This window comes from Mytilus californianus, unplaced genomic scaffold (genome assembly GCF_021869535.1).
Source record: "Mytilus californianus isolate M0D057914Y unplaced genomic scaffold, xbMytCali1.0.p SCAF_8, whole genome shotgun sequence".
Taxonomy (NCBI): Eukaryota; Metazoa; Mollusca; class Bivalvia; order Mytilida; family Mytilidae; genus Mytilus; species Mytilus californianus.
Genome location: NW_026262734.1, coordinates 16,408,637 through 16,422,294, shown reverse-complemented (window position 1 = coordinate 16,422,294; position 13,658 = coordinate 16,408,637). Strand labels below are relative to the sequence as shown.

General features: G+C 30.8%; 1 protein-coding gene across 15 annotated transcripts in view; it reads right to left on the bottom strand.

Annotated features, from left to right (window-relative positions):
- Positions 1-13,658, bottom strand: part of LOC127712359 (myosin-4-like) — a 127,069-nt gene that overhangs the window by 14,535 nt on the left and 98,876 nt on the right. For all 15 annotated transcript variants that reach the window (XM_052218738.1, XM_052218734.1, XM_052218733.1 and 12 more), the window contains 3 exons: positions 11,813-11,914; positions 10,907-11,089; positions 333-464 (listed from right to left, as the gene is read on the bottom strand). In XM_052218738.1, the coding sequence (XP_052074698.1) occupies positions 333-464; positions 10,907-11,089; positions 11,813-11,914 (417 nt within the window). The remainder of the gene's footprint in view (positions 1-332; positions 465-10,906; positions 11,090-11,812; positions 11,915-13,658) is intronic.

The following is a 13,658-nucleotide window of genomic DNA, read 5'->3' as shown; positions in this document are numbered from 1 at the left end:
TTTCAAGTATGCATCCAATGAGCCCCCACCCTGTTAGATTTATCTCCCTTGTTCCCAGTTATATCATACTAGCATGCAGTTAGATTTATTATGATTTAGATGTTCTAAAAATCATGCAGATGGCTTATTAAAATATGATAGTTTAAACATATTTTGTACCAGAGAATTGGTCATTACAGGGTAGATCAATAACTCAGCATACAGTTTAAAATTATGAAAATCTGTAGGTTGTTTAATTATTCAATGTAAAAAACAATTTATTCATAAGGAATTAAACATTTATCCCAGACCCATTGGATCCTGTAATGTTTTTCCCTACAGAAATAACTTACTTCTTTCATTTTAGATTTGACTTTTTCCATATCAACCTGCATGTCTTGTCTTATAGACTCCTTAGCTCTAGCAACCGCCAACATACGGTCATGAACAGATTGTCGATTTTGTAGACGCTGAGTTTCCAACTCCTGAAAGTATAATAATATATTTTTTAATTTTTGTGCAAAAAGATTACATGACAAATCACACAAGAATACCATCATCTTTGAATCAGTGAGAAGGACTACATGGGGATATAAGGGGATATATAAGAGATAATAGAAAATAAGGAATATGGCTTCAATTGCTGTTCTTCATCTTAATAAGGACTAAAATGTCTGGAAATCAATGCATCAACTAAGAGATTGTTCGCTGTCAGAACAGGAAACATTTGACATCACAGACCAAAAGTGCTTTTTTTCAAATGTTATAAGGTCAACTAGTGCAAAGTTGAGGTAAGTCACAGTCAATCCTGGAACTTGAAATTGTAGCAAAAGCATGGGATCTGTTGCTAGATTTTCTAATACATGTTGTGCAATTGGTAGTAAAACAAAACCAGGAACAAAGCATGTTTTTGGTAAATAACCTTCCTATAGGTGCATGTGGTCTATGTTTGATATCTTTTATCTAAACAATAACTTTATCTATTTTTATTTTTCAAGCAATGTAATTCATGTTGTAGTACAGTTCCTTTAATGAACAAGGGGACTTCTTTGATTTGGTATCTTAACCATCCTTCAAATTACTGGAGGAAGAACTTTGATTGGGCCAATGGTACATTGCTTCTGAGTTCTACTGAGTGGTTATATTGCACCTTTGCATTTAAAGTTGACAAGAAGACATCTGTCTTGTGAGTGCACCAAGGACCAAGATGTGAGGATATTACTCAGTGCAACACTCAATGGATATGTAAGTACTGGACATGAGTATATAGTACCAGTATATAAATCTAATGGGGTACCAGGGGACTTAATACTATATTCTCTCCATGCCATTTTACTTTTTGATGTAATTGATTTTACTAAGCATTCCATTCATAAGACCTGTGTACTGTATAGATCTATGAATCAGGGAATACATGTGTATACCTGTACAAAATACCTGTCAAAAGGTGTTTAAATTTAATCTATAAATCATTGATAATATTTCATTTTATCTAAGTAAAAGGAACTGTTGTTTAGATTTTAAACATTGGATGTTATCATTAAATTAATTTGTTATCTGAAAGCCTAATAAAATGATAAGGTCCACAACTATTAATCAAACATAAGTGTTTTATTGTGCACTTAGGTGTGAGTTTTTAAATTATATTAAATTCTCACCTCTTCTTACCAAATTTTCAATTTTAAATAAATGGTTTTGATGTGTTAAAATTTTACCATAATGATCATTTTAATGGCATTTAACATTTTAATGTAAGTATGAAGTTTCACTTAACATAAAAGAAATTACTTTTAATTTATCCATGTTTTACACTTGCTATAAATAGACAGATTTAAATTCAGACAGCCTTGCTAATTATTTTTTCACTGTCTCCTTTATGAAAACAAAATAAGAAGTTCCCCTCCTATCATGTATGTGTTCATTACATACATTCTACCACGGCATCGAGTGGGATATAATATTTCTCTACTCCAGACAGTTAAATTTTCAAATTTGAAATGTGAGGCTTAATTGCCGAGCATTTTAAAATCTAAATTGTCAAGAGTGGAGAAATATGGTTTTGAACAATATTCAGTGGTGGAATCTGTTTCTTCATATGTAGACTAGACACGCTCTTATTTTTTTTCCCAATGATCAGTAAAAAGATGTGTTCTTTTTATATGATGTCATCATCAATGGTTTCCTTTTTTTGTGACATCACAATAGCAAATTCAGAGGAAAACAAGAAAATTTGACACCATAGTTGTATTTTGACCAATGAAAAACTGAGATCAAATGAACCACATGTCAAGTATATAATAATAATCAGACACAGGGAAAGTATAAATCTGCAAAGAATTAGACAAAAACAATATAAATATGTCACCACTTGTCTTGTGACTGTCATAAATATCAAACTATCTTAATAAAAAACAACATGTTTACCTAGGAATTTCAAGTACCGGTACATATTTAACTAGTACAAAAAATCAACATTAAAGTAAGCCCTTAATACTTGATAAACAATAAACCTATCAAAAACCTGGTGTATATTTACATAAACTTATATTATATTGTTTTAATAAGTTATATCATAGCAACATTTCTGTTTAAATGGCTGTTAAAATATAATATCCTATATAACTTATTTATCTGAAAGAAATAAACTTCAGAGTTTGAAACATAATGTCATTACAAACACACATACACACCCACTTTACCTCAGCTTCATTGAAAACAGGATTTTTTAACATTTTGATTGTATCAATTGACCTCCATGATAAAACCCCCTTGATCAAGTAAGGAATATCATAACATATTATTAATTCCTTTACACTAACCAATAATCCAGGTTTAATCCTAGTTTAAACAGATTAATTTCTAATCATGATATTTACAATGTTATCTTTAAAGTAAAATGTTCTGCTTCAAAAATTTAAAGTTATAAATTTTGTACTTAATTGTTCCGATAAAAAGCAATATGTGCCCATCAAAAAAAGCTGTAATACTTTCAACTGACCACAAGAAAAAAAAAGAAGAAATTTCAATTAAAGAAAAATGCACCTGCTGAGATGTCTCATATTCTTTACCGATCATAATTGAATTTTATGTTGAAAGTCTTGAGATTAAGGTTTTACTTCAGATATCACATAAACTTGATATTATTTAGATCCATATTCGAAAATAAGGTCAAGGTCATATGAACCCTGCCAGACAGACATGTCCACCTTACAATCATTCCATACACCAAATATTGTTGGCCTTTTGCTTATAGTATATGAGAAACTGTTTACCAGATTAGCATTCCTATGCCCTTTGTTCTGTGAGATTCATAGCAGGCAAGACAAAAAAAACTTCCATTAAGCAAAATAGATGGATGGATGGATGGATGGACAAAGGATATCATAAGCTCATTGACCAAACTGACTTATATATCTGATACCCTATAGTCTGGAAGTTTAAATCTCTTGATTGTTGTACTGAGGCTCGATGCCAATGATCAGTACAAACTTATGATGAAATGTGGCTCAAGTACTATAGTGTATATATAGAAATTTAAAAAATCATTAGTATCCATCTTCATGCTTGGTCACTAGCCCATCAGTCCAGGCTTGTAAAATAACTATTGGTTTTTTTTTCCAAAAATTGTTGGGCCCATGGCTGCAAGAGTTTTTTGTGAAAACCAAGAATCTCCTGTTATTAGGACTTCTGGTCATAAAACTTTACTCAGTACTCCTTATACAAAATGTGTGCTCGAAACACCAAATCCAGTAATTTGATTGGTAGAATTCTGAGTTTGACTACAATAATCGTTCTTAAAAGTTTAATGACTGCATTACCAGATCTATTCTACTTAGGAATTCCCTGACATTAATTATCTTATTAATAATTCACATGTTCCTATTTCATACCTTTTTGTTGAGTAAAATTCTAGCTTTTGTTATTTGCACCATTAAAATAAATTAACATAACACAGTAATATCAACAAAATTCCAACTAGATACTTACATTCTGTTAAAATTGTAAACAGATTTTGTTATGCATTGACATGAACTTCAAAAATGTTGTAATGTAGAGACAGAGGTTAAAAATGAATGCAACCATTAGCTATAGAAAGGAAAACAGTGCTGCGATAATGAATAACAGACTGACAGACAGACAGACAGACAGACAGACAGACTGATGGTCAGACAGGTCATAAATATTATACAATCTGCAACTTTGTTGCAAGGGTTATAACAAATAGAGATAACTGGACACAAACAGTGAATTAAAAGCCATGATTAGATCTTGCAACATGATAGAGTGTCAGCATTTTTTACTCTTTCTGTTCACACTGATCTTTCAGGAGTAAAGCAATCTTTAACTTCTTGACATCAAGAATTTGTATGTTTTTATCAAGTTCACATAACTTATTGCATTTTTTTTAAAGATACATGGATGATGAAAACAAGGTAATTTTAAGAAAAATGACCAATGACTTTTTATAAATTAATTTTTAGAATTATTTTTCTATTGAATGATCCTACCTTATAACAATCAAAGAATCTCTGTTTAACATCTCTCAACTGATCATAGTCCAAATCCATGGTGCTTTTAGCAATGTTTTCAAAACCAAAATCACTAAAAATTGGCAGTGACTAATTCCAAATCAAACTAAAGAGTTAAATGCTTCAAATTGACAGCTCTTCAATAATGGTCCTTTATAATGTGAATAACTTTCTTTCAAAAAAACACATTAGTTAGATGAAAGTAACAATAGATTTTAACAATTCCTCATAAAGTAAATTGCTTTTTCAATAGCACGCAAATTTGTCAAAGAGAATTGTTATTTTTCTACTACATGTCATGGCATATTTAAGCCATTAGGTCTAACACTTAAAACACATATAATTTCCCTCCTTCAATTGAAATCAGCAATGGCTAATCAATTTCAAGTCATTAAAATATCCATGTGATCAATAAATTCTCCCTGACAGTCTCGTTGTTCTGACGAGTATAATATCAGGGGTATAAATTCTCGCCTTAGTATTTTGCTGTCTTATCCACTAAGCAAACATAACGTTTAATTGAAAGAAAATCTACCTAGCTTTCAGTCTTATCTAGCTAAGTTTATAAATGTCAAAAATTTACATAGGTCTTTAATAGTTAAACACTAAATAGATTTACTATACAAAGTCAGTATACCGTTATCCAATATTAAACAGATATCAGCACAAACAGTTTGCTTTTGTATTTATTGTAACTCTAACAATAAATACTTATATGAAAATCAATGATCCTTTACACACATTTGTATAAAAATAAAAAAAATCTACTTTCATTGAAATTTGATCCAGTTTTACATGCATGAATAATAATTTTGCCCCAGATCGAATAGAAAACAAAATTGGATTATAACACTCATGTGTGCATTCCATTGTTTGCAGATAAAAAATTTAATAAGGTTATTTAAAAGTATTATAAACAAGTCAAATTTTAACAGATCTGATTTCATGCTGTAAACAAATTTCATGTCAGCTTTTTCTTTTCAATAGGCTCAAAATATGGAAATCAGATTCACACACGGCAGGGATGATAGTCAAATCTACCTACGGCTGGAATTTAATTTTTATTGATAAAATAAGAAAGTTGTAGTATATTTTAATACAAAATTTAAAATAGATATCTGCCTGGAATTTTTAATATTATTAGGCTTGGAAAGGTATACTAGTAATTATACACTGCTTTATTATGATTTGATTTGGTTCGAACAATATATATATATATTGCCAGTCACAGGTCTTTACTGGGCGAATAGATCAAAGGTACCAGACTTTTTGTAAGAAAAATATGTACCTGTGTAATTGAAGAACCCGGCCTAGACCAGGGGATACATTTCAAAAACCATCTTTTCATTAAGGAGAAGTTGTGATAATGGCCATTTTTCTGCCTAACAAAATCAACTGATTTATCATAAAAAATAATGTATCAATATGGTCAAAGTTTTTGCCTTATGATCGAAAAACAGCATTAATTCAAAACTATTTGAAAATTAATGAGAATGTATGATTTTTCATCATGACAATGATGATTGATGGCTGCTTAACGTCCATCTGCAAATTAATATGCATACTCAGGACGAGAACATGTTAATGTAATATGAATATTAACCCTGCTTTGAACTAGACAAACAAAAGCCGGATTTTTAACATGCTAGTTCACAAGGTGACAGTCCACAGACATGTCACCATACCCGGACACATTATACTGACTCAGAGTCAACCAGTCTTTGTTCTTACTCCTTAATGCTGCATGCTTAGCAGAGAAGCAGCAAATACCAATTTTAAAGTCTTTGGTTTGACCTGGCCAGGGTTCGAAACCCATGACCTCCCGCATTCAAGGTGAACACGCTACCATGAGACCACTGAGGCGATTAATTTTTCATGAAAACAAATAGACAGATAAATATTAAAATGGAAATGGAGCAAGAAGATATGTAGGTATAGAAATTCCAAGAAATTACTTAATACTTTTTATCTAAACAAGAAGTTGCATGCAATTTCATGTACAGTATACCGCAACTTGTTCCAAGACATTTACAAAAAAATCCTTGATCAGTTAGCATAATGAATTTTAAAGTATTGTCAAACAGGATATGCACTGCCCAGCAGACTCAAGAAGTACTAACACTATAAAGTTTCAACTTAAAAAAAAATAAACTCATTCCTAATAAAGAGTGCATGACTGGACAGTTTCGACAATTAATAAAGTTCCACAACTCTGCAAAGTCATATCAGAAATTTATAAAAATCAAAAGGAAGCTTATTTCAAAAGATATAAACAAGTCACCAAAGATTCATGATAACTGCTAAAAGTGTTGTTGAGTTATTGTCTGAAATACTGGAACCCCCCCCCCCCCCCTTTTTTTAGAATAAAGTTCCAATACTCCAAAACGTAAAATCATAAAAAAAAATTAAAATCGAAAGGGAACTGATGTAAATATATATAAACAATTCACGAAAGTTTCATGAAAATTGTTCAAAGCATTTTTGAGTTATAGTCAGAAAACTGGAAAAATCATGCATTTTTTAAGAATAAAATCCAATTACTCGAAATTGTAAAATCTGAAATTTATAAAAATCGAAAGGGAGCTTACGTCAATAGATATAAACAATATAGACGACCTACTGACAGACTGACAGACAGACATACAGACAGACAGACAACGGTATACCATAATAAGTCCCGTAAACAGGTGTATAAAAACAGGATATGAGAAATATGTAATGAGAGTGACAGACAGACTAAGTAATTGTAGTATACCGTCAACTCTGAAATTATGGAATTTTACATAAAAAGTCATTCTAGTGCACATCACAATAAGATTCTTGAATTAGTTTGAATCAACAATGTCATTTTTGGCTATTTTGGGAATTTTAACTGTTGAAATGAAGCACCAGTAATGTTGCCACTCTACTCTCAAAGAAACTCTTATGTTAACCAATAATTCTTCAATAGAAAAGTAGTATCTAAGACAATTTGGTTAAAAGCATGTATGAGGTCCTAAGAAAAAAAAATACTGCATTTGTCTTAGTTGCCAAACATGATTACCAATTTTCTAGCAACTGAATTTCATATAGAGCTATTAAAACAAAAGTCAAATATTTTTTTTTAAATCAAAACAGATTAGGGTTTTTTTTTCATCTGAGAAATCGCTTGTACATTTTTCAAAACAGCTCTTGGTGAAATAAAATGAAAATGACCTCTTACAATGTACAGGACAATTGTAATTGGTTTCACTTGTAATTATTCTGAACACTTTAAATAAACAATGGTCTTTTTGAAAAGTTGTTCTTAAAACATCAAGTTAAATATTTGTTTTCCTAATAAAATGTAAAGAATTAATTTGACCACTTATTGCTTCTTTCCACCAGCCCATCAAATACTATGTTTTACTATTTCTGTAATGTTCCAGCCAAACACCCCCCCCCCCCTCTGCCCACATTTCTCTTGTTATATAATTGTTTCAACAGGAAAATAAATCTTTAAAGTAAGTATGGATTATATTTATTGAATGTTTCCTACAGGACACAATGTACTAAATAGTCAAGACAATATTGACCATATCATCCTATTATAAAGTCAAATATCCACTCACACAATATTTATCTTTTATTTTCTTTTATTTATATGAATAAAGATATCACTTTATGAATGCAATGTCTAACTGTTCAAATCTATATATACCAGTGAGATAGTCTTAAATATCCCCCTTTGGGTCAAGTAGGATATACAGGATTGTTACCTTCCATCTGAAGAATAGAGGGGTAAATCGGTTTATATGAACATAAGTCCACAGGTTGGCAGGTTCAATTTTTTATGTAGATAGATTGACAGGTTCACAGGTCAGGTTGACAGATCAACAGGTTGAAGGGTAGGCAAGTGGACAGGTCGACATAAATATATGGACATTAAAAAATCTTTAAGATTTTTTTAATATAAGCAGTATCTTTATTGCCCAAGCATATGAATTTATTATAAAAGCCAGAACTATAGTACTGTATATCCCACTTGAGTCCACACTTTTATAGATGTTAACCTTTTGAATTCCAAGAAATGTCAATTACCTCCCTATGATGTTAACTTCCAAAAGATCTTAATTACCTCCTGATAGATATCAACTGTTCAAGCCTCCAAAGTATGGATCTAGCAGTGAAAAATTGTTGACATGGAGGTGTGATGTTAAACCAATTTGACATAAATTTTCTTTGTTGTATTATTTTTTGCAGTAGAATTAATCATGTTTCGATAATTCTAATAGTTGATTTCAAAGGATTCTGATCCTTATTCTATTTTTTTGCCAAACAGAATATACATGTACATGTAAGATAGATTGGGTACTCCATATTTTGTAAACAAATAATTTTTTCCCATAAATAGTCAGTTTTTTCACAACAATTAGCTTTAGCCATAAAAAGACAAAAATTGGAGAAAATTTTGTATTTTCTGAAAAGAAGAAATTGTGACTTTCTATTCTTAAAACTAATAGATTCTGATTAAATGTCATAGTTCTATTAGTTGCAAACCAAAAAGTATAAGAAAAGTAGGAAAAACTACATGATGTGCAAAGTATACACTATTAAAAAGAAATATTATTGCAAATGACGTAGTTGAAATTTCTGCATATGGGTTTCTAAAAAAAGAAAAAAAAGAAAAACTGAAAAGGTTCAATGGGAGACTTTTCAATAATATGAAGATGAGATTATAAACAAAGATAAGAGTTTGAATTCTGCTTTATATTCTGAGTTAAGAGTAGCAAAGTGGGTCATTGTTTCAAATGCCGGGATTTTTATTTCTAGGTAAACAGGTAAACATGTCACCTCCCCCAAAACATACCTTTCTTATTTTAAACAACTATTCTTCAATTAATTTTCTCTATGTATACCTATTGGTAAACAAATAACACTCATTTTGTTTATATGTGGTAATAAAGCTAAAGATCTTTCTCACCTTATTCATGTTAACGAACCATTAAAAAAAAAGAAACCTATTGAATTATTTCGAAATTGAAGAGATTTGAAACATTAAGTAGCTTTCATGTAGTGATATGTCTTGAACATTTAACAACTTGATTTTTATATTTCAATAAACAAACAGCAGTGTGATATTTATTTTCTGCTTTTCATTGGTAGAAATTTAAAAACTTTGTAGAATATCTGACCCCATTCGAGCCATTGTCGTACTTCCATTTGTCTATATCACCTACTCTGTAAGTCTTTTATTGTGGCTTTGAGATGTCAGCAGAGCTTATCAGTGACATCACAATGTCTGAGGAAAAGATTTCAGCTACTACAAAATTATCAAGCTTACTTTTGTCAAGTGTAATCAAAGTACTGAAGTACTGAACATCGGATGACCACAAGTTCTTGAGGATGGTCAAAAGCACTTGTCTCAGAAAAAAACAACATATCTCTTTACCTAAAACTGAGGTTAATGTACAGAGATATATTTTTTTCTGAGACAAGTTCGTGCGTGGATGATGAATAAATGACAGGAAATTCAACTTCACCGTAATAACTATTATATTGTAGTGATACAAATCAGTATACACTGAGTTGTTGTTTACATTATATTAAAATAACAGTTACATATATATATGATTTGAATCCATTTGTATATCATTCTATTCTACTATTCTAAAAATGGTGCAATGCAAGTGCATGGTGGACACTTTTCTGTAAAAATTCGATTTTTCTAAGATTGGATACGAGTAGGCATTCATATTTTCCCGCAAAATCAATTACAGAGTTACCGGTCCTTGACGGTATTTTCACAAAACGTTCTTTGAGATATTCTTCCGCATGCTTTAACACAATTTTTCGGTACGTGTGCATTGATATTATCAATGATTTTTTACTTATATATATATATCTAACTACAAAACATTTTCATATTATTAATTTATGTTGTAAACAAAAATATTTTTATCAGTATTCATTGAAGAGATGTATTTATATCAAACGATAAGGAATGTTATTTTGCACTCGTTTATGTGCGCGTATTTATCATGTTTATAGATCGGTTACAAACCCAAAACTAATTTACATAATGGAAATCTAGGCGATAGCAATACATCGGGATGACCTCAAGGTCATCGCGATGTAAAAATGTCCAAGGGAGGAGAAAAAAGACCAGAAATAGCATAATAAACATATTGTCAGGATTTCTGTGTATAGTTATAGTAAAATATCAGCCGCTCTACACAATGTGAGGCTTTTTTCTCGTTTACTGCGATCATTTGCCAAAAAATATTTTTACTGAGCCTCACAGCTGATATAACTATATCAAGTTGCTGAAAACCCAATAATCTATATTTATAGTATTTGGCCCATGCAATTGGTAAACTTATTCAAGCCTTTCAAAATTTTGTAAATTCTATTGATAATTGAAAAAGACTATTACTTACAGTAGTAAGTTTTTCAATCTGTGCCAGTAATGTTGCCTTGACCTTCGTAGCCTCCTCCAATTCTTTAGATAATCCATTAAAATTTACTTTAAATTCTTGTTGGAACTGTTCCTTCTCTTTATGTAATCGCCATTCAAAGTCAGCTTCTAATTTTAGTTTCTCCTTTTTGATGAAATCATCAATCTGAAAGTTTAATACATGCAATATCTAAACAGTTACATCAAAGAATGCTAACAGTTATAAACTTGATAAGAAATTTCTATGAAAAAAGTATGTTGTAGAATATATATTTTTAAGGAAAATTTCTCTATTATTAAAAAAGAATCAAAATCACTTAATTTTAGGTCTGATTGTTTAATATTTTAATCCCAAAAAAAGAAGAAAGGACAAGTAGAACTGTGAGCTATTGTTTAATGTTCATACCCCAGCTCTAAATATTCTTTTAACAGGAAGTTGAAGAGAAGTTATTCTGAAAACCCATTACATGGTAAAGCATATTTTCATGAAACCTGATAACTCTTTAAATGCTGTCTGTTGCTATAGTATATATGTATTTGGTAAACAGGAAGTTGATGAGCTAAGAAACTGGAACTGTGTCACAGGGTAACATGCTGATATGAAGCCATATAACAAATTTCAGGAAGCCATTATTTGTAGTTCCCTAGAAAAATGGGTGGAAAATTTCAAATACCAGGTACATGGCTATTGTGTTTAAAATATATAAGTATTGGGTAAACAGGAAGTTGTTGAGCGATGAATCTGTCACTGTGACACATGTGACAGATGGATGTACATATGGACAGACAGAGGTAAAACAGTAAATCAACTCCTTCAGAGCAGGGGTGTTAAGTTTGGATTAAAAAATAGTAGATAATGTTGTAACAAAATAAAACAGTACAATCATACCTGTTTTTGTGAATCACTTTTTACTCTCGTTTCAACATCCCTTCGGTCTTCCTCTAGTTTCTTCACTAAATCTATCATTCTGGATAATTCTCCTTCTTTATCCTATAATATATATATAACAGCATATGCAGAAACAGATACCTATACACAGAGACATCCTTAAAAAATATGTACTCTAAATAAAGATTAGAAGATGTGGTATGATAGCCAATAGGACAGCTATCCCCCAATGGACAAGCATTTTGACAACAACAGGCCAACATGCAGTCTTTGTGATATCTAATATAATGAATGAAATGCCTTCCTTCAATTTTAGTACATACATTTTCTTTCATTACCTCCATCAGGACTGTTTGGGATGCTAAAGTTAAGTGATAACTCTAGAACAGTAAAAGTGACGCAACCAAAAATCAAACTGGATCTGTGTTTTGTGGTAATGAGCATGGTGTATAAGTTTCATAACATTTGGTTGAGGCAAACTAAAGTTAGAGCACAGAAACGAAAAATTTAGCAATTTTTCAATTTGAAAAGGGGCATAACTCTAGAACGGTAAAAGTGACACCACCAAAATTCAAACTTGATCTGTGTTTTGTGGTGGTAATAAGCACAGTGTATAAGTTTCATAACGTTTGGTTGAGGCAAACTAAAGTTAGAGAACGGAAACCAATTTTGGGATGTACAGATGGACAAGGGTAAAAATTAATGCCCCCTCCACTACGGCGGGGGCATAATAAAACCTGAAACTAGGATGGAATTTCCTTTAATTGTCAAATCTTTCTCTGTCCCTATACCTATCTTAAAAGGGAGCTTCTATGATGTCCAAAGTACTGATACTCATTATTGATCATTGGGTCCCTATTTTCTTGGATTTCATGGTTCCCCCTTGAACCATCCAATGTAACAAACAACGAAATACATATTTCGTTGAGCCAAAATGTGTTCTCCTTATAACCACAAATTATGAAACCTTAAAACCAGCAATGTATTAATAACTTGATTAATATTCTATAAATGAATGCATTTATTACTGCACTGTCTAACAAACAGAATTTTAATATGAGGATTTGGGAAAATTGTATATTTAATTTAAATTCTATTTTATCTAAAATTCCATTTTTCATTTCCTAAATTCTTTACCATACATAACATGAACATGGTTGGTAAACTAATCTTAAAAACATCAGGAAATATTGATACATCTAACCTGTACATATTGTTGATTAAATTTCAATTGATAAAGTTTCATTAATCCTAAATTTGTAAATTATTCATAAACTTGTTATGTAATCCCTATGGTTACACAACAAAAGATTGGGATTTCAATTCTGTAAATAATTTAGGAGGCTTTTATTACTAAGCTGCAAATGCAGAATAATTTTACCTCAATTAAACTGCAGTATTTCTAATTTACAGAGAAAGATGTGTAAAATCCTGTGTTAATTTTAAGCCTGATTAAACAGAACTCTTTTATCCAGAAACACACTGCAACTTTTTTAAAAGAAAACTCGTTTAACAAATACTTAACTATTCTAAATAAATTCAAGTCCAAAAGGGTTGGTTTAGACAAGTTTCACTGCATAAAGGGAGGTAATTTCAATCTATGGCAATATTTAAAGGGAGACAATTAAAAATTAACCATTAGTCACATGCTAGTTGATGCTATCGATTAATGCAAATGGATACATGAATGTGTAGAATATCAATTGTTTTAAAAGACATTCAAAGACAGAAAATTCATACATGAGTTAGCCATCAATGCAAAGTGTAATGAATGTCTTAGCCAAAAATATATCTGAGTTACAAAAGTGCATCTTCTCTTTAAATAGAGATATGTATCCATTTACAT